At 40.5% G+C, this 19,034-nt stretch overlaps 1 protein-coding gene across 2 annotated transcripts in view; it reads left to right on the forward strand.

Annotated features, from left to right (window-relative positions):
• The window catches only part of dhx15 (DEAH (Asp-Glu-Ala-His) box helicase 15), a 29,513-nt gene extending 17,766 nt beyond the window's left edge, over nt 1–11,747 (forward strand). For both annotated transcript variants that reach the window (XM_042512237.2, XM_042512236.2), the window contains exons 7-14: nt 1,091–1,177; nt 1,567–1,716; nt 2,191–2,299; nt 7,233–7,424; nt 8,442–8,564; nt 8,641–8,831; nt 9,823–9,992; nt 11,107–11,747. In XM_042512237.2, the coding sequence (XP_042368171.1) occupies nt 1,091–1,177; nt 1,567–1,716; nt 2,191–2,299; nt 7,233–7,424; nt 8,442–8,564; nt 8,641–8,831; nt 9,823–9,992; nt 11,107–11,224 (1,140 nt within the window). In that variant the 3' untranslated portion in view covers nt 11,225–11,747. The remainder of the gene's footprint in view (nt 1–1,090; nt 1,178–1,566; nt 1,717–2,190; nt 2,300–7,232; nt 7,425–8,441; nt 8,565–8,640; nt 8,832–9,822; nt 9,993–11,106) is intronic.
• Nucleotides 11,748–19,034: the final 7,287 nt, after the last annotated feature.

The following is a 19,034-nucleotide window of genomic DNA, read 5'->3' on the forward strand; positions in this document are numbered from 1 at the left end:
AGCCCTCATTTAGGCGGAAGAAAAAGACGCCTGGATAAATGCAGTAACCATTGTCGAGGAAAAAGAAGGCCACCTAAGAGGAACCATTACATCAACTATTTTCTGTGATTTTGAAAAACTCTGGGGAGAACTTTCCAAAAGAGGAAAGCTGACATCTCAACAAAAAAAAACCCTGTAGCATGCTGGGGACAGTCAGACAGAACTCCCCGACCTCACGAGCACACAGTCACATAACACAAAAAGGCCACAGGTAATGCATTTGGATGGGGCACTGAGCACCAAGCCAGCTCCCTCCACAAACACGTTGGTAGCACATTGAACTTGATTGCAGAAACTGTTGTGGTACTCCCCTGTTGGGTTGCATTAGGCAGCATGTGTGCAGTGCACTGTAGTGGTATTTCTACAAGCTTCTTCAGTCAACTGGCTCACATCAGGGAATCATTTTCAAGTTAAAACAAAGCTGATGTCTGCTCTCGTTTGTCTCTCTTTTTGCCCATGCTTAAGAAGGATTATGATTTGTGAACTGCTCCACTGTAGAAGAGCCACTCCACTTTGTGATTGAACAAAGCACTTTAGAATACTTGAATAATGATTGAAATTTTGTTGTGCCTTTTTGTCTTTTCAAAATTTTCAACTGAAGAAACTAACTTAACCCTTTGAAACCAAAATCGACATCAGTTTTCTTGTGCTGCATTCAGACACCTACGACATGCTATTTAACCCTTTGAAATCTTAGTTTGATTTCTTTTAGGGAAAAAAACGACGTGGGGGAAAAGGCAGTGACCATCTTGACAAGAAATGTCCCACAAATTGCAAGAAATGAGTTAAGGGTTACAAAAAAAATACCTGAAAATTTTTTTTTTTTAAAAAAAGGCGGAGCCATATTTTTGATAGAAATCAAACCAATTTGCTCAGGTTTGAAAGGGTTAATCCCTGAAATATCCAAGTTGTTGAGCTCTCTGTTTGAATTCTTGCACATTAAAATGTATTTCCTAAATAACTGACAGTCATATGTAAAACAGACTACAAAAAAAAAATATTGCAAGAGTCTGAGGTCCCTCAAACACCCCATCTGTTCTCATTTCCACAGGTTGTCGTGTCAACAAACATCGCTGAGACGTCCCTGACCATCGATGGCGTGGTGTTTGTAATTGATCCAGGATTTGCAAAGCAAAAGGTTAGCTTTTGCCTTCTCCCCACCTCCCCATCTTCTCCTACCACTCTTTATCTGCTGCGATCATCTGCGTCTGTTGCCTGAGAATCCCAAGATAAACACAGCAGTGCACACCTGACAGCGGTAAAGATGGAAAAGCCAGTTATTTATTCCTCTGACATTTCACCAGCCTGGAGCCAAGTCATACACCTGGCACGAAAAGAGATTATATATGCATTATGGTAGATTGTGTGTATGTGTTATTCATTTTTTGGACATCTGCTTGTATATATAGTAGATTGTGGCTGTGAGTATGTGCTGAACTACTACCCTCTACCCACCTCTCCCCCAAAAATCTTCATCACTGCAGTTTGAGATTTTCTTATTTACTGGAAATGCATCTTTCCTATCAGGTGTATAACCCACGAATCAGGGTGGAATCCCTTCTGGTCACAGCCATCAGTAAGGCCTCGGCCCAGCAGAGGGCAGGTCGTGCTGGACGGACACGCCCAGGAAAATGTTTCCGCCTTTACACTGAGAAGGCTTACAAGACAGAAATGCAGGTAAGAAACATGGCAGTCTTACAATGGTTAGAAAATCTATGAAATGGTTGATTCTCACATTCTTCAGTGCCACAAGCACTTTGTATTCCCCCAAAGCAGCCCTCGGGCAGGTAAAGCGTTCTATTATGCAATATTTGCTCTTAGAATCCATGATTCCCAGTTCAGCTGATTTATAATTCCAAGAGCTCGGCACTGAACCACACTGCCGCCTCCGCCCTTCCCCCTCACCCGTGCTAACGAAACAGCCACCTTGTGACAAATGAACCTGAGGAGGCCCAGTTCTCCACTTTAACAGGCTAATTCTTTCATGTCACGCTGAGTGGCAAAGGGAATTTTTTAAACAAGTTAAATAGCCCTTCAAATGCCCTAGACTCGATCTCAGTTCAAGTTGACATATGAGCGACGCATGAGGACATAATAAGCGCCCTGACTGATTCATTCTGAATTGTTCCTTGGGTTTGTCTCATACCTCAGGACAACACGTATCCAGAGATTCTGAGGTCTAACCTGGGCTCTGTGGTGCTGCAGCTGAAGAAACTGGGTATTGACGATCTGGTGCACTTTGACTTCATGGACCCACCAGGTTAGTTCAGTTTTTAATTTTAATTTTTTTATTCTCTTAGAAAGACATGTCTATACTTTATGGTCAGTGTTCTTTATGTTGTTTTGCTTTGCATTTAGTCATATTAGGAAATCTGAATCTTTGCATGGCAAAAAGCCAAAACGTTTTTGACCTTGTTTATGGTCAGCATTTTTTTCAGCCATACCCATACTAGACTAACTTTATGCACCACCATCCCAAAAAGTCATCGCAACTGTCCTGAAGTCAGTATCAAACGTCTAAAATTCTAAAAGTTAACCTTATTCTGCGTTATAGTCATCTGTAATGGTTAGTTGCATAAAATGTGATTCAAATGATTAGGAAATACTTTATTATATTTATTTTATCTTTTTTATATGGTTGAAAATGTTAACAAATTTTTATTTTATTTTGTAATTTCTACTGAATGGACCTTGAACACATCACAATGTAACTGAATGCAACCTCTGTTAGCCGTTAGCTCGAGTTTAGCCAAGCAGGGCCAACAGCTGATAACAGCTAACTTTAACAAGCTCTCCTGCCAACCTGAACATGGATTTGTTCAAAATGTAGTATTGTCAGGGAAAAAAAGGGCGTGCCCCTTTGACACATCGATGATGAGTTTACTGCGTCCTGTTGGATTATAATGTGTCAGTGCTTGGTTCAGTTTGTGATTTGGTGTCCCCAGGGAAGATCTCTGTCCTTCCCTAACACATTTTCTATTTTCCCTGGAACAACAGAACCGCGTTAGCCCTGAGCCCGAAACTTGAGTTCCATTTTACCACTTGCCTGGAGTTACAAGCCCGATGTGACATTTAACTTGCCCTGGGCAATTGGGCAGACTTTATTGTTGAGCCCTGACATTCAGCATTTATTCCAGTTTTGTATATATTTTTGGGGGGGGAACTACTCTTGCGGGTGTCCAGCATTAAAACTTTTATTAAAAATACATGAAAATGTTTAGCTGCACTGTTAACAGATCCACCAGTTGCTCTCCTGTTGTATCTTGAAATAGTCGCCTCATATTGAGTGACCCCAGCAGTGACCCCGTGTAACCAAACCAACCACGACTGAAATCTGAAGGACTATAACTTCAGTATCAAATTGCATTGAGATTTTGATCAGTGACATCTGAATCAAACAAATTCAGTAACAAAATGCTTTAAAACCCACATTTAGTTGAGCTGTCATTGTTTCATGTACAATATCAAATCTGGGTTGGCTGTGTCACTGGGGAGCTTTGGGAAAGTGACAAAGCAAAGATAAAATGATCTTGGCAGATATCAAATACTGCATAGTGAATGTTTGGAGATTTGAGTGTAAGCGCCCTGACAGACATGGATTACACAGTAGTTTAATGCAGTTTTTATGAGCAGTCTGCTTTAAGTTTAGATTATTGACATTCAAAGTGAGAAAAGAGAGCGATGTGTGCAGTTAGTATTCTGCCTGATCAGTCCATTTAGGTTCCTGTCTCTGTTTGCGTTTCTTATTCCTTGTACATCTGAATCGTGTTGGATCCTGGCCAAAAACAAACCTAGTTTCAATGAGGCGCCAAGTTATGGCATTTTACAGGAGAGAGTGTGTCCCCGCGGAGACCACCCCTCCTTTCCCTATCCTTAACCTCACCCTCCCTCCCCCCTTTTCTCACCATAATATAGTTTTCATCTCACCTCTGAGATTAAACCCATCTCTCCCCGTCCACCGTGGCAAACGCCATTTTGAGAATGAAATTGGTTACATCAATAGCAGCGCTATCACCTTGGCTATTGCCTTCCCTTTATATTCCTCCAGCGAAACGTGACTGACCTCCACCACCACCCCCACATTTCTCACAAAACGCAAGGGTAAGCGTCAACATACGGGATTGGCCTTGTCGGCTGAGTCTAACTGGGAACGGTGGGGTGAAGGGAAAGGGGAGGATTATCTTTTATTTATTTGATCCACTCATGGCAGAGGGTTTCTCCTAACTAGCTCCTGAGCACGCGGGAAGCTGGAGCTAGTTCCTGTGCAACTGATGAAGTCTGCTTTGAGTCTGTGAGAGTTCCCAGACAGGAGCTTTATAGCATCTACTTACAGTGGATCAATTTTGATACGCCGTGTCAAAGGCCCACCTCAGTATAAATGGACAGGTCCGAGAAGAGTCTCTGGAGATTGAAGAAATAGAAATTGAAACAATAGCAGCTTTGAGATTTAACATTTGTCTTGTTGTTTTAACTGCATTAATACTTGTTTTTTGGGGTGTGTTGGATCCTAAATAGATAGATGTAGGTAGGGCTAGGCAAAATGTCGATTTTAATTCAATAATGACATGAGACCAGATATTGTCTAAAAGTATATGAACATTGAACTTGAGATTCTCACGGCACGTCTGTGGTCAACGGGAGCTCTAAGATTCACAGAACAGATAAAGGAGAGGACTCTGAGAAGAATGAGCAAAGCCATAAGACTATGTGGTTACCTTCAGAATAATGTATTTGTGACTTCTGTAAGCTGTTTTGTTTAGTTGCATCTTGGCAAAATCTGCTTTATTTTTCACCCCCGGAGGTTGCTGCTAGTGCCAAAAAATAATACAGTGTTGCCTTCTTGGAGCGGCTGTGGCTCAAAGGTAGAGCGGGTTGTCCTCTACTCAGAAAGTCAGCTTTTCGATCCCTGGCTCCTCTGGGGAACATTTCAAAGTATCCTTGGGCAAGATACTGAACCCCAAATTGCTCCCGATACCACGTCAACAGGTGTGAATGATTACTGAGTAGCAGGCGGCACCTTGTTTGGTTGGGTTGTATTGCACTGCAGTATTGGCAGATGGACATTCTTGTAATTGCCACAATCAAAACCCCCTCATTTGAGGCTACAATGTTTATTGTGGTGATGCCAAGTTAGTATTTGTTCCCTTTTGTTGCTCCTTGATGTTTAAATTTCAAGTCAGATGAATTTGATTTAAGTATTGTCTTCCCAATGATCAGCAATATCAGCCACAAAAGAAGGTGGCTTTTTCCATTTCAGCTTGTCCATGAGCTCAATGGGAACCTTGATTTTTCTCTTTACGGTGGAACGCTCAAATATATAGTTTATTTCTCTCTTCGCCCACCTCGCTCCTCGCTCACTAAACACAGGAGCGACAGCCCGAGCCAGCCAACCAAATGGAAAATCCAAAAGAAATCAGTAGCGATTTACACAAGGACTTGGCTGGGTGGGATTCATTTGCCTCGTGACATTTCCAAAGAAGTACCTTTTCGAAGCCAATGCGGTTTAATGTACCTTTAGCCTTTCGTCTCATTGATTTGGCCCTTGGTTAATATATCGGATTCTTGTGTGTTGAGGCAGTCAATACTTACTTTCTGATGAGCCGCTTTGTGTATTTATTGAATTTCCACACTGGTTCATCATGCTAGCAGTTCTTGGAAATCAGATTTTCACCTTTTGTTTAGCCCCACACAAGCCATCGGTGTGGTAAGTAATGTAGCTGGCACTCACTTTGTGTAAAAAAAAAAAAAAAAAGTAGCTTTGATGCCCCAAATCAATATTTGTTAATCATAAAAAAATGCCTCCCTGCTGTTTGAAATTGAATTTTTTTGGGGAGCACTTGAGAGAAATGAAAGTGAACAAGCACCACAGCCAGTGCTTGAAGCTAATTTTCAGTTAACATGCAACTGGTCATTAGGCTTCAGCTCTCGGGAGCCAAAGGTCAATAATTGCATCTTGAGGAAAAATCTTTTAACCAAACGGTGGAAGCCTTTTGTGTTGAAGCATTAAGTAGAAAGTTCCCTTGTAATTGCATTAGTTGTTTAGGATTGCCTGAGCGGAGGATGAAAAATGAGCTCTGCCATGATTACTTCTGCGCTAAGTTGCCGTCTAGCGTAACTCTGGTCATCACACACAGAGAACTCTCTCCGTTTGATTGACCGTTTGTTCCTCGCCACCAAACAGCCTCCCTTTGTTTGAGTGTCTGTGTCTTTTCTTTACTCACATCTGTCTTCTATTGAAGGTGTGAGTGCAGCAGGTGCTGGAACTCTATTGTTTTATCAGCTTTTTTTCAAATACATTTGTTCATGTTGCAGATCTCCTCCTTTACTGAGCCAACAAGCAAGTTTATATCTTAGCCAATAACAGCTGAAATACATAGCATAGAATCAAAATTTCCCTTATACTCCTTGGCTAAAAAGAAATCAATTGCAGTTATTACATGTTTGTGTTTTATCTGATTGTTTCTTCGCCATTTGGAAAATTCTGCGCTACTACGCTATAGTTGTAATATTTTCACCTCTTTACCTTACACACTACCTGATGGAGGAAGCGGTACACCTGCAACTCCCTTGTTCTGCGGAGAAATAATATTACTGTTTTTACTTTCGGTTCCAAGTTGGAAAGGGTTAGGGTTGAGTGGTGAAAATATTCTAAATATATCATACGCTTAGATTGATATAGATGTGTTTAGCGGTGTTTGAGTTTATGTATGCGACATCAGAAATAAACAAGCATTGTGATTTGGTCTATTTGACAATTTAAAAAAAAGATTCCTCCGTTTTAAAGCCAATTTTAAGGGGAACTACACCAATTTCACATTTCACAGTTTGTTTGTGAATCCACAAAATGTAAATAGGGCTGCAACTAGTGATTACTTTTATGATTGATAAATCATTCAATTATTTTCTCAATAAATTGTCCATGAGATTAACCAAGAGCTCAAGGTGACTTCTGCAAATGTCTTGTTCTATCTGACCAACAATCTAAACCAAGAATATAAAACTATCATGCGTATAAATCAACCCTGACATGCACTCGTGTAAAAAGGCTCCAAATTGTTCCTCTAAAGTTTTGCTGCAATAAATGAAATGGACAGTTTTGGAAATTGCTCTATTGCTGTCATCTGTGTGTGTTTTGCCCATGGGCTTGGAACATAATTGTTAATGGCCCGTCCCTCCCATCCTGTCTTCTCCAGCCCCAGAGACCCTGATGCGAGCCCTGGAGTTGCTGAACTATCTGGCAGCTCTCAATGACGACGGTGACCTGACGGAGCTGGGCTCCATGATGGCAGAGTTCCCCCTGGACCCCCAGCTGGCCAAGATGGTCATCGCCAGCTGCGAATTCAACTGTTCAAACGAGGTCCTCTCCATCACTGCCATGTTGTCAGGTAATGCTCAGGGTGTGAGCTGCTACTCTTTCCATTTCCTGTGCTCATGGACCGTGCCTCAGAAATGAGCTCAAAGGAAATATTCAGAGCAGCTTCTTTATCTTCCAATTAATGTATTTGCATAAGTTGACCCCTCTTTGTGTTTTTATTTTGCCGTCATTGTCAAATGTTGAAATCTGTATGAACCACAAACAGACCCTAGAAGTTAAAATTCTCAAAATAACTGCAGTTTATACCTACTGAACTTTACTATAAGGCGAGTAGGGGATAAAGTCAGTGGTGTCAGCTATTATTTGTGAGGAAGGAGGGAAATACTGTACATGTCTGTACAAAATGTATAGGTGTAGCTGGAGCAGCACCAGCATGCTACAGCAGTAATTGCACTTTAGGCTTGCCAAAGCAGAATGCTGCTCATTGAGATGAATCTTGACGCCTTTGAAGGGAGTGCGAGGGTCTTTGAGAGTGGGGAAATGGATTTAACTAGCTGTTTGGACGTGGTGTGCACTTGAAGCAGGTGTTTCAGGACAGCAGTTTTTTCTTTTTTTTTTTCTTCTTTTTTGCTGAGTTCATTAGAGTAAGCAACGAAAGTACACCTGAGAACGGTGCCGCCACAGCAACCAACCGTGAGGCTTAAAAAAACAGCTTTTACCCATTAAAGCTGCAGTTAAGCAGGTTTGACATTAAGCAAGTTCACAGAGGGAAGACAGCAGAACACGAGTCCTCTGGATGAACTCTTCGTCACTGATTTATCTTGCTTCTGTATACATCTATATCATCATATGTTTGCTGTATCTTGTATAAAGCCATACTGTAGTGCATCCGGAGGGAGAAACCCATCCTTCTCCCCTTCTCTTTGACCCTCCTCCTTTCCGTTTCCACCATAAACACTTCGCAATACAGTGTGCCCTGTGAAGTGCTCTGTGCCTCTCTTGAGCTGAGGCCTTGTTCCTCTCTGTGGGATTTGCTTAACTTATCCCTATGGGCGGCTGTGTTGGGGCCTATACCAACCTTGTTTAGTCCCACAGTGCTTCGTCCGACCCACGGAGGCTAAGAAGGTGGCCGACGAGTCCAAGATGCGTTTTGCCCACATCGACGGAGACCACATGACGCTGCTCAACGTCTACCACGCCTTTAAACAAAGTGAGCAGCCCTTTCATGCACACTATAGTTGCACCATGTAGTTCGTTTGTCCTTAACCCTGCATTGTCTCACACAGACCACGACTCCACTCAGTGGTGCTATGACAATTTTGTCAACTACCGCTCGCTGATGTCAGCAGACAACGTCCGGCAGCAGTTGTCCAGGATCATGGACCGCTTCAACCTGCCACGGCGGAGCACTGAGTTTAGCAGCAGAGACTACTACACCAACATCCGCCGGGCGCTGGTCACAGGCTTCTTTATGCAGGTCAGTGTCTTCTTGGTGCAGGTATTGCACTCAAGAATCACACCAGACTCCGGGTAAGCAAAGTAGCTCTATTCTGAATGCTAAAATTTAAAAGAATTAAATAAAAATGATCACTTGCTGTTCTTCAGTTGCTAACTGATGTGAACGGAAGTCTCACAGAAGCATATTGTGTGTGAATTATTATTTTGTAGTTTAAGTTTTGAACTTGCTGACCTTAGCTATTTAGTCTGCTGTTACTTTTTTATGACAAAGTTTCATTGAACAGCTCTGGTTTTTGTTTTTGTGTTACTGTGATGCAGTCTTTTTATCCAACTTCACTGCTCCTCTGACGCTCATTGAAGTTGAGTTTGATCATTTGAAAAAGGAGTGTTTTTGTGCAAAACCCAGAACTGACTTAAAGATGTTAATTATAATGGATAACCACCTTTAAAGTACACACACACACACACACACACACACAGCTGCTTTGTTTTAAACACATAAAAAGAAAATGAAGTCAATTTGCTCCTCGCTCAAGGAAACAAACAGCATTTCGCAAGAAGCCATTTTCAGGGCCACCTGAAAACAAGCAGCCTGACAAGTTGAATTATGGTGTTAATATTTAAATATTTGTCAACATTAACCTTTATCGTGGAGACAAATTTGCAGCTCATGTTGGAGCTTTCACAGCGTTTGTGAGATCATGTCTTTGTTGGAAAAGGCCTTTATTGAGACTGATTGCCTTGGTTAATCACAACAGCCACTGCGGCATCTGCAAAGCAGGGAAAAATCGCTCACTGCCCAGTTACAAACAAGTTTGTCTTCAGCGTCAGGCTGCTGTTGTATCACAGTTTTAGTAATTTCCTGACGAGATTTTGATTGCTGAAATATAGTTGAATTACAGACATAAATGTAGCACCAATAAAGGGGGTATATGTGTTTGCCTCTTATGTCTTTCTTTGTAAAGTTTCTTCACTGCACTGACCTTGTTCTCTCTCTCGGTTGCGAACAGGTCGCTCACCTGGAGCGCACCGGCCATTACCTGACAGTGAAGGACAACCAAGTGGTACAGCTGCACCCCTCCACTGTGCTGGACCACAAGCCGGAGTGGGTGCTCTACAATGAGTTTGTACTCACGACCAAGAATTACATCCGCACATGCACTGACATCAAACCAGAATGGTAAGTTTCAGTTGTAGCTGCATTTTCAATAGAAATTATAGGTATATAAGTATTTACTTTAGTACTGTTCTTTTTTACCTTCTGTGAGTAAAAGGCCAAAAAAGTTATCTTATTTTTTAATCTTTGCTTATGGTTAAAGTGTTTTTTTTTCCTTACGTAATCACTTCATTTTGTATATCTGTGATAGTTCAGCAGGCTCGTGCAAAGACTGTCTGTGTGAAAAACCGTGGATTTCTACACACTATCAGTTTGTGAATAGTGTTTTTATAATGTTTGTTTCAAAATAGCTTTAAAGAGTTTTTCAGTGTTTCTTTATGCATCAGCATACCTGTATAGCGTATTGTGGGAGGAAATTTGAAAAAAAAAATAGTCAAATACATTTCGGGCACCTGAAATTTAAATCAAATCCAACACTGTTCATTCTGGATTAATATAAATATCCTAATTGGCAAAACCCACCTGCAGCGGCGCCTTGAAGCTCCTGAGCTACATTTGACTCTTTTGCCCACCTCCAGTGGCTCCTTGTGACTTTTATAAAAAGTAGATGAAAATGAAAAATGCTTATTTTTCAGCATTTTAATTTTTAGTTCTCATTGTTGTAGGCCTAAAATAATTCCCACATATTTCACATTGTAAATGGTTGTAGCCTATACAACCAATTTAAAAAATGAGATCAGGGTATGACATGCAACAAAGGTCACCCTGCAGCCTAAATTTAGGGCAAATCCAGCTTGAAGCACTGGCATCGGTTACATGGTGTTTTGTGACTTAACCAGTGTGTTGCACAGTTAACTCGTAAAACGTATTGCTCCTTTATGTAGTGTCTCCAAAGCAGTACAGAGCCAACACAGACACAAACAAAAAAGATGTCACTTATCACTTTTACTTCCTCGAATTAATAAGAATAAAATGCAGGCTTATTTGCACACACTTATACTGCGACAAGCCGACTACCTGTGTTTCTCTTCCCCCTCTGTGACCTCCTACAATTAAGTATCAAATTTGTTGAGCCCGCGCTGGCAGTCACCCTGTGAATATGGAAGAACAGACTTCTCCCACAAGTAAACACCGAAGACAATTTTTGTGACTAATGTTTACTCTCTTTCTTTCCTAGGCTGGTGAAAATTGCCCCGCAGTACTATGAGATGAGTAACTTCCCCCAGTGTGAAGCAAAGAGACAGTTGGAGCGTATCATTGCAAAAATCTCATCCAAGGAATACACTCAGTACTAAGAAGGTTTGCATGTGCTGCAGCAGCATCCTCAGCATCTGTGCAAAGTAAAACCTGAACTCATTTGAGCCTTTTTTCTTTTCCAACAACAACCTCATTTTGAATAATATTTTTTGTCTCATTGTGTGTGATGTATTTTCATGATGATTGATGAATTGTGGCTTTTGAGGGCCAACTTGTGTCATTTTTTTAAACCCAGAGGGGAAAGCACCACCAGAAATGGACTGTAAATGAATTTACTCATTAACCATTTCTTTTTAAAGCATGAAAGTTCATGTAAATTTCAACATTCCTCCTTAAGACATCTGGATTAAGTCCCAGCTCGGGATTCTTGGCTGTTGTCTTGCTTCTGCTGCTCAAACAGCATAAGTCCATGGAAGCTTTTGATCAAATATAATTTATACTGTATTTTGATGCGGGCATAATGTATTGTTCTCCTGTCATGGAGATACTAAAAGGAGCACTCTGGTCACATTTCCTGCCGCTGTTAAACTTAATAAAAATGACTTTGTAATTTAAAAAAAAGTCCAGTGTCAGCATTAAAATAACAGGATAATCTGTGCATAAACTTTTCACTTAACCCTCGCGCACACACATGAACCGAGCAAGCACTTTTTGACCTGCCAAATCCAGCTCGTTTCCTGGCTCTTCAGGGAAGTTAAATCTTCTTACTGGGATATTGATAGCTTCAGAAACAGTTGGAGTGAGGGGGAATGTTAATTACAAATGTTTCGGAAGAAGATCAGTGTGAAATCCCTGCTGTGCTAGAGCCTGTTCTGGCTGTACTGCTTTGTGTCAGTGCCTCTCTAATGTGGAAGGTAAAGCCTGCAGTTGGGAGAAGTATGAATTCTGAGCACCACAGGGATCTAGAAAATAACCAGAATAATGGACAGTGACATAACCGGAATGTGCATTTAGTCCAACACTTGACTTGTAAAAGTTCCTTAGCAACAAGGAAAGTTGGATGAGCTCGGACAAACTTTCTCAGGAGGCTTTCCCCTCTCATTCTGTGAGTCAACAACCAAAACAAGGCAAGCTGCCTGTGAGTGGCCAAGCGTGAATTCCATCAAGAGTCTGGTTAACCGGACTCCTAAGAGGCCTGTGAGGATGTAGGGGGCTGCGGTGTGGTAGGGGGGTCAGGAGGGCTAGCGCACATGGGAAGCATCTTGGTCCTACCACTCCTAAGGACTGTTACTGTGTTGAGTCTTTGAGTGTTTGTTTTCTTAACTCTGCTCTTAGCTGAAACATGTAGCTCCCCCAGGTCACAGATATAGTCAGTCACAATAATGAGCAGTACTCCACAGCCTGCGGAAACAATTGTGTCACGTCTTCTGTGGCTTTTGAGCGAGCTTTGTCAAATTTGATAAAATAAAGCAGCATTACACTGCTCACACTTGGAGACTTTGCATAATTTTCAAAGGAAAGCCTGCGTTATAAATTCTGATTTGAGTGATTTTAAAACACATGGGTGTTCATGAAGTTCATGAATATCTAACTTAAAATGGTTACGAGTTATGACCCTGTCACCTGGATTTTAGACCGTTCTTTTATTTAAATTTTTTTTCTCTGTCTCACTTAAGGCCCTTCAGCTTAAAGGAAGTACATTCAAAAGGCCATTTTACCTGAAAGTTTTCTCTGTTGAACTTTCAATGCATTTTGTAAAATTTTATACTCTTTGATACGGATGTCCCAGTTTTTGTTTTATTTATTTTTTTGACCTGATCCTAATTGGAGTGATTTAATATTGAGTATCTGTCTGTCTGTCCCGTACGTAATACTTCAATTTTCCTAGATAATTCACCTGCAAAGCGCACACTTCAAATACTTTAAGGTCATCAAAATCAATCAAATGAAAATGTATTTATTTTTACAAAATGGTAAAGTATAAAATAACAAACCCTATCTTTAATCTTTTTGTCTTGAGGGAATTTCTGTCCTATAGAAAGATTTGACTCTAGCATTTATTGCTTCTGTGCAGCCTAACTGAACAGTGTTCCTCCGAGTGTTTCTTTTGTCATCTGTACATCTTTTGTGGTGATTGCATTAGTTAATTACTCTTACTCTTGTTGGCGTTTTGCCGGCGGAGCTTTTGTTGCACTTTCTGTGGCATTAGTGTGGTTGTCATTGACTCTAGGGCAGTGAAACACTATGCATTGTAGATGACAGCAAAAATGCAAGAGCCTCTCACACAAAGCTGAAATGAAAGCAATGCCAGTATCTCTTGTAAATAACATTATCAATTGTACACTTTGTTTTGCTGTTGTCTATGGTGTGTGGTGCTTTCGCTGGCTCAGTTTACTATGTAAGTTAAAGAAAAACAGCAAATCTTCACATTTAATAAGCTGTGCCTGGCAAATGTTTGACATTTTTGCTTGAAAAATGACTACAGTGATTAATCCAGTGAAAATTAATGGATTTTCTGTTAATTATAAATGTATTAATTGGCTCATCGCTACTTGTAACATCTCCGGGTGGATAGACTTCTCTGTGTGGACGAATTGGAAGTATGATAAAGCAATATTATTCTTTCATCAGCTCAGTTTGAGCTATACCTTGCCGGGCACGATGACAAATGCAAATCAAAGACCCCACTTTGTTTTTTACATCACCTTTAAAAAAAGCAATTTATTTAACTGCTTCTAATCCAGATTTTTTTTTCAGGTAGCCTTGATGATAGCATAACCTCACCTTCCTCTGTTCTGCATCTTGACTTACATCAATTGTGAGGGAATATACATAACATTGACCTGAGGATAGAGGCAGAAATGAACCAGTAAGCATTTTTTCACAATCTCTGTAGTGTCTGGAAGTAGGCAGGCAGAGTTACTAAACCTGCTAAGGGAGTTTTTAAATTAAGCCTGCAGATTGTGTAATATGCAAAGTCAGGAAATTAGAATGTGCACTTTAATATTTTTGGACTGTTGGGAGACAGGTTTTTAAGTGGATGGTCTTTTGCTGGGGAACGTACACAGAACCACAAAATGGTGCCGGAGAGATTAGTCTCCCTCCAAAGTGAAGCCAATAGAAAACCCATTAGTTTGAGCTGATCTGGAAATTATATGGAATTGATCCTGAGGTAAGAACAGTTTTTCATGCTCAATACTTCCCATTGATTCACACTGCCATAATTACAAATGAAAATCATAATGTCTCCAAGCTGTATTTTGTGAGTGTCTGGGTACACCACACAACGATTGCATGCAGTCCTATTTCTGGTACTTAAAGGGACTGTTCACCCCCAAACCAAAAATACATATTTTTTTCTTTTACCTATAGTGCTAGTTATCAGTCTATATTGTTATGCTGTGAGTTGCTGCGTGTTGGAAATATCGGCCATAGAGACGTCTGTCTTCTCTGCAATATAGTGAAACTAGATGGCACTTGGCTTGTGGTACTGAAAGCACACAAAAAAACCCAAAATGACAACATCTGGAAAAACTCAACAAGGCCTGGTCACTCAAGATATTCCACAGACCTTGATGTGAGCATGTAAGAACTATTTTCTTTCTACCGTAGTACCAACTCGCTCACTCCAGCTGGACAAATACTGACGCTTGATCAGTGGCCCTGCACTTCATTGATGCTCTAGATACCCCTCCAGTGTCCGTTTTTGATGCTTGTGGGCAATTTATGTCTTTCATGCATTATTTCTTTTCAAAATAATCTTCAATTTTTGCAGGAAATGTTCAGTTTCTACTAGTCAAATCCATAGTCTCCTAAAAAAGCTTAGAATGTAGGTTAAAATCGCCACGACATTTGTGTATTGATTTGCAGTTTAACAAAGGACACAAACAACTGTCTCCCAGGTGAAAGTCCATAGCCACCTGCCTTATGCCGACTTTCTCACTTTTTATGTTACAGCAGTCTAGACTGCACTAAAGATAAGAGGAAAAATATGTATTTTTGGTCAGGAGGTGAACTATCCCTTTAATCATACAGTATGTCTGTAGTAGTTACACAGACATCCTCAGATATCAAAATCTGAGCTTGAATGACATTTTTAGTTTACCTTTAGTTTCGCCGTTCAAGCGAAAAACTTCTTCGAGGTCAAGGATGTACTGTAAATTTCCTCTCACAGCTGGTTCATATCACACCCGTCCTTGCACCCTGGGCTGACGTTAGACGCCATTATCTGTGGCTCTTTGACAGTAACTCAACAAAAGTAGCAAACACAAACAAATACCAGACAGGTATTGTTCAGCGTGTTTCCAAACAGTGTGAATCACCACCTCGCTACAGCTCAATCTCCTACCGCCCACAGAGTCCAGTATGGTGCCTCATCATCATTTGAGACCGTGGGTAGGGAAGTTTATTGCACAACACCTCAGCGTTTCAGGAAATCCATCCCCCCGCACAGTCCTCCTCCCATCCCACGCCGGTCCCCCCCAACCCCCACTAACGCAGCCACCAATCGGAGCCGAGACAGGTGTCTTATCTCCATCACACAGCACAAGCACAGCCAATCTTCCAGGAAGATGGCGACTGGAATGTGACAAATCCATCTGTCCTGGTTTGAATTTGTATGCTAATTTGAAGTAATAGCCCCTCTGGTGACAGTGCAAGGGAACAATTCAATCATGCCATCTATGACAGTTGCTTTCCAGCCTTCTCTGTGATATGGGAGTATATGCACGTACCGCCGGGTTAGGCTTGATAAATTGGTTATGTAGGGGAGATGTGGCATGTAGACTGCATGTTTAAAATGGGCTGCCAGTTTGAAATGAATCACGCACCTACTGAAGGCACCTGTGCAGAAATGTGCTGCCACTACCTGTCGGCGGAGGGGAAGCAATATTTGATTTGACCTCATTCATTTCCCCCCTCAACGTAGTCGGATTGGCGGCTGTCCTGAACTTTCACCCAGTTTCCCTGCCACAGCCTTCATGAGATCCGTGTGACGATAGAAATATCCTCACATAAAATCACACTAACACAATTGTTACATTGTCACACTGAATTATCTCAGGCTGTTGATTTGATTCCGTGAAAAGCTTTTCATGTGTCACTGGGCAGAAGAGGAAACGGATCAGAGAAAGCTCGGACAAAACATAGGAACAACAAGTACGAACAAGCTGAGCTGTGCCATATATTCAGAAAGAAGCCGGCTGTATGATTTGTGATTTCTCTTGTGCCTTGGCACTCCGTTGAACTGTGCAAATGTATGGCACTCTATAATCTTTAAATTAATCTACAGCACAGGACAGATTATAGTTGATGGTGACAGATAAGGCTAAAGAACAAGCCGCTCTTCATTTTGCTTGCATCATTCTTTTTCTCCTCTTTCCTTTAAAGGTCCATTGTGTAAGATTTAGGGGGATATATTGACGGAAATGTAGTATAACATAATAAGTATGTTTTCTTTAGTGTATTATCACCGTTTATAGTTAATTTTATTGCATGCTTTGTTTGTTTTAGATAAGAAGAGGCCTTTGTGGATGTTTCAGCTCCCAATAAACAGGAATTTCAGCCTGGAGAAGTTCAGCTGGTTACAATTTACAATTCACTGCTAGATGCCACCAAATTCTCCTAAAATTTTTTGAGGTGCCAAGTTGGTTTGCCACTTTAATTCACTTCTATTAAGATAGGCAACACAACAATCAAAAAGAATCACTCAGACCTGCAAATGCAACAAGCTCAAAAGCTTGCAAAACCCTTTATTTATTGCTGTTCAAAGGCATAGCAATTTAAGGTATTTTTATTCCACAATTTGCAGTATTGACGCCGCTAACAAGCCTCGTGAGAATTAACTAGATGAAATATGTAGGCTGTGTTATGGCCAATCACCATGGGGGACATTCACTGTAATTCTGTCTTTCTATTCTCTCACTACTGCAGTGAATTCTTGACAATTTCTGCAGGAAGAAAGAAAATGCACAGCGCTGTGCCAATTGACCACACTTCAAACGGGTGCAGATCATGCGTGGCAAACGCGTCTGATCAAACAAGGAGGCCAGCAAAGAAAGCTGATGAACAAAAAGCCCGTCCAACTGCACGGGTCTCACATCACAATAAATAGTGTGCTAAAAGACAGCTCTCCAAATGAGCTCTGCTAGCGGCCCTCCTCGCACAGTTTGCAGTGAGCTGAGATTTTCTGTGCTCGGCATGGCTGCACGTGGATAACAAATTCTTTAGTGCAATGTTGTACTGGTTTTGTTTCGTTTCTCACAATGCTTAGAGTACAATTATTCAGCTGGTTGACATACTGGACTTAAAATACTAGTTTTTGTCTAAAAGCTGTGCAAATATAATTGAATTTCAGGCAGGCTTTTCATTTTAATCCATCATAATGGGCTTGATTAAAGCTCACGCCTCGTAGTCTATCATAGTCTGTGATTAATAAAACAATTCAAATGCAGTGAAATGTTACTTTCAGGGCAAAATTAAAAAGGCAAACTCCAATTCAAAATGTTGCAATTATAAATCAGTGACTTAATAAAACTCTTTTTTCATGAATATTGTATTGAACTTTTTTCCACTTCCACAAATCACTAAATAAAATAAGAATTACATAAAAATACAATTCTAAGAGAAAAAAAAACACATAAGAAACTTTTTAAATTAGCTTTGCATTACATATAGTGTTTTTTATTGTAAAGAAATGTGTGTTGACAAGTAGATAGTCCAAAATCAGGTGTATAGCTGAACTCTTTATTCAGATGCACACTGCATTGTAAACTGTTTACGCTTGACAAGTGAGATTGGGAAGCACTGTCAGGTTATTTCAGTTTGATACTGAATGGATGTAAAACAGTACAAACAGAGAACATCTCCACCAGTTTCTTTAACCCAGTGTCCTATTCAAATATGTGCACACAGCTCGCTCTATTACAGCAGTGGTTGTCCTGGCTCCAGAGTACCGCTGCTTTTCTATCCCAGCAGCTACTATACTGCATTCACCTGGTGGCTCAGATGTAAATCAGCCTCCTGAAGGCTACATGGCTGCAATAAAACCAGCAGGGCTCGTCTTTTGAAGTTGCATCAAAGCCTTAGTATCATGGAAGCAACACTGTGAAGGACTAGAACACAATTGACCAACTACTGCACATTGTACACATCGGTGGTCAGCAAATCTTTAATCTTAGCCAAGGCTATTCTGGTAAATGTTGGCAGTTGATATATTGCATTGACATGTCAAAACTATTATTACTGACCTTTGCGCTAGAATTTGTCTTGTCTCTCACTAATTAATTTTCTTGCTGTGTTTTTTTATTGCTCTATTTAAGTAGTACCTGATTTGGGAATATCCTGATGCAAATTAGCCTCTGGCTATATGTATCTCTGGTGCAATGGGCTGTGTTATATTTTGTGCTGTCAAATGAGGAAGGTAAGTACAGTAAGAAAATGGCATATAAATCATTACAGGTTCTAAAAATGGGTCTCAAGAATTATAGTTCGGTATTTTTAACGTTAAGCCTTTGAAACCTGAGCAAATTGCCTTGATTTCCTTCAAAAATGTGAGAAGGTAATGAGCACCAAAAGAAAAAATTACCCAAACATTAATGAGAAATTTGTAAAAAAAAAAGTACAAGAAAATTACTTTGGAAATTAGAAAGAAACACTTAGACCATTTTAAACATAGTTTTTCCCTAGCTTTTTTTTCCCTAGACAATTTTTCTCTAGCTTAATAAAAATAAAAAAATCTAAATCAATTAATTCCTGCCATTTGTAGAATATTTCTTATCAAGTTGCTCATTGCCCTTTTCCCATTGTTTATGAGAGAAATTGCACTAATTTCTCAGGGTTCAAAGGTTTAAATACTTGTGCAAGGTGTCTGAAAGCAAAAAAAAAGTTGATGTTGCTCCAGGTTTTAAA

This window comes from Plectropomus leopardus, chromosome 23 (genome assembly GCF_026936395.1).
Source record: "Plectropomus leopardus strain MGB_pleo_1.0 chromosome 23, ASM2693639v1, whole genome shotgun sequence".
NCBI classification, from domain to species: domain Eukaryota; kingdom Metazoa; phylum Chordata; class Actinopteri; order Perciformes; family Serranidae; genus Plectropomus; species Plectropomus leopardus.